This window comes from Myxine glutinosa, chromosome 2 (genome assembly GCF_964187855.1).
Source record: "Myxine glutinosa chromosome 2, kmMyxGlut1.1, whole genome shotgun sequence".
NCBI classification, from domain to species: Eukaryota; Metazoa; Chordata; class Myxini; order Myxiniformes; family Myxinidae; genus Myxine; species Myxine glutinosa.
The window spans coordinates 125067473-125070232 of record NC_136262.1 but is presented as its reverse complement, the minus strand read 5'-3'; the positions used below and the strand labels follow the sequence as shown (position 1 = coordinate 125070232).

The 2760-nt window shown below is 45.0% G+C and overlaps 1 protein-coding gene across 1 annotated transcript; it reads right to left on the bottom strand.

The window, feature by feature from the left end:
• Positions 1-940: 940 nt before the first annotated feature.
• Positions 941-1315, bottom strand: LOC137422569 (histone H2A-like). The gene has a single exon (XM_068109293.2). The coding sequence runs from the start codon at positions 1313-1315 to the stop codon at positions 941-943; it is 375 nt and encodes a 124-aa protein (XP_067965394.2).
• Positions 1316-2760: the final 1445 nt, after the last annotated feature.

The following is a 2760-nucleotide window of genomic DNA, read 5'->3' as shown; positions in this document are numbered from 1 at the left end:
AAAAAAATATATCTCAATGGACTTGAAGTTACAGGCCTTTGAGAATTCATTTCGTTCTATAAAGGGCAACTTTCATCGGAATTTCTTCCGGTTTTTTTTCAACCGAGTCTAAAACTATGTTAGCGACTGTGAAAAATGAAATGATATATCGAATTTGATTTGAAATAAAACTGTGTGAGAGAGGAAGACACCACGGGCCTACAAAACAGGCCTCAAAGCTATGCGAGTTAATAAAATGGTGGATATTTGTTTATATGAAGCCTCTCCCAAAATGGGTGGAGCTATGGTTCCCAGAATGGGTGGAGCTTTGAGGTTTTGTCTTCTCTGCAAGAACAAGAAGAACAAGAAGAAGAAGAAGAACAACAACAACAACAACAACAGCAGAGGGCACTCTATGAGCAGCGTCTGCGACGCGGCTAAAAATATATATAACATTTGTGAACAAAAGTTACAAAACCAAGTTATGAACAAAATGACGCGTCACTCGTTTACCAAGATGTGATAATTTAGCACAAAAGGTAATTAAACAAAAACAATCGGATCTTTAAGTATATCAGTGTAAAACCACAGTTGGGCGTGACTACTCACCACAGCTAGGCTTGAACAAAGCAACACATACATTTAACACAACGTGAAAATAAAAATAACCAGATTAACCAACTTGGTTTAAATAACCAAAGTAGAACAATATTCAGAAAGGAACCGGAGAAGGATGAAGAGGATGGCTAATAGTATAACAGCTCAAGGAGCAGCAAAAGGGAGTAGTAGTAGTAGTAGGAGTAGTTGTTGTAGGAGTAGTTGTAGTAGGAGTAGTTGTAGTAGTAGTAGGAGTAGTTGTAGTAGTAGGAGTAGTAGTTGCAGTTTTTTTTGTTTGTTTTTTTTCTTTGTTGTTTTTTTCTATGTTGTGGGGGTTATTGGGCCTTGTGTGTGGTGGGACCATTTACTTTCCCTGTGTCTTCTTGGGGAGCAGCACTGTCTGGATGTTAGGCAGTACACCACCTTGCGCCATCGTCACCCCGCTCAGCAGTTTGTTCATCTCCTCATCGTTGCGGATGGCGAGCTGCAAATGACGCGGGGTGATTCGCGATTTCTTGTTATCTCGTGCAGCGTTACCTGCGAGCTCCAGGATCTCTGCAGCCAAGTACTCGAGCACAGCCGCCAGGTAGACTGGAGCACCGGCAACGATGCGCTCGGCGTAGTTGCCTTTGCGAAAATGTCTATGAACACAACCCATAGGAAACTGCAGCACAGCACGAGAAGAACGAGACTTGGCCTTTGCTCGAGTCTTTCCACCACCTTTACCACGTCCCGACATGATTTGTAGAGAAGAACAGATATCAAAATAACCTCACTGTGACTTGTTGTGACTTGTTGTCTTGTTGTGACTCACACAAGTAGTAGTTGCAGTAGGAGTAGAAAGAGTAGCAATACAAGTAGTAGCAGGAGTAGCAGTAGTCATAGTAGTAGTAGTAGTAGTAGTAAGAGTAGTAGGAGTAGTAAGAATCGTTGGAGTAGTAGTAGTTGTTGTTGTTGTTGTAGTAAGAGTAGTTGGAGTACTCGGAGGAGGAGGAGTAGTAGTGGTGGTAGTAGTTGTAGGAGTAGTAAGAGTAGTAGTAGAAGTAGTAGGAGTAGGAGAAGTAGGAGTTGTTGTAGTAGTAGAAGTAATAGTAGTAGTAGTAGTGCTTTTGTTGGAAAGGCTATAGAGATTTGCGTTCAGAGCTCATGAAAGCTCAGGCAAACATATTGTTGCGGTTTTGTGGTTTTATAATAAAGGTTAATTTCCCCTCCTAGTTAGTTACACTACAACACGTAGCCTTGTTTAAGCTCAGTTATTTCCCTAGTAAATGTAAACGTAGACCTTTCCTGTGTTAGTTTTGCGTTGAGTAGGATAATGAGAATTAGGTGCCCTTTACGATGCTTCGATGCTTTTGGTTTTGGCGCAAAATACCACGAGGCAGGCCTGAACAAGTTGACCAAGGCCCAAGGAAGGCGGAGGAGGAGCCAACGGTAAGCGCAAGCCGCCAATCAGGGCTCGAGGGGAGCGACTTACCACTGCGGCAAAAGGCGGGGTTTGGAACATTCGAGTCGGGCTAGGGCGGGGCGATATAACCCTGTGCCCAGAGCCCCCCCACCTCAGTTCTCAGTTATGAGATGAGCGCAGGGCAAGTCAGTTATGAGTTCGGGGTTGACGGGTGCAGAACCCAGAGGAGTCAGATGAGTTGCGCAGCCCATGACAAGTGTTATGAAACGGAGTTGTGAGGATATGCGCGTGAGATTGCGTTGTGTCGAGTCATATCGGAGGAACTGAATAACTCCATGTATACGATCTTGCCCTGCTCCCCGCGCTCTGCTCAGTATTAATCGCGGCTGTAAAGAGAGTCCCGCACCGGGCCACAGACGCGCGTATTTCCTTCTGCCTGCCTTTGTTGATATACGCGCCGCGAGGATTTTCCCGCCTTCGCCGGGATACGTGCTGTGACTGCCAGAGGGCCACGCCGGGTGAGCTGTTCCTGGAGCGACCGAAGCAGGTGCGTTCGGCGCGCGAACATCCTAAATCCATCTCCCTGTGTGTGTAAGTGGGCCCATTGTCTGGGTAATAAGTAAGACTGATTAAGACTGCCCTGTGTCTCTTCTTCTACCAATCATTGTAAATAGTGTAAATAAACCTGTTATTTCTTCTGATTCGACCGTCTTGTGTTTTCCATCATTGGCTTAGATGGTACGAATTAGATCGCTCTAATCGGGTTCAATAGCAAGGTA

Coding starts and splice junctions, on each gene's coding strand:
- LOC137422569 (XM_068109293.2), bottom strand. CDS start 1,315: ATGTCGGGACGTGGTAAAGGTGGTGGAAAGACTCGAGCAAAGGCCAAG.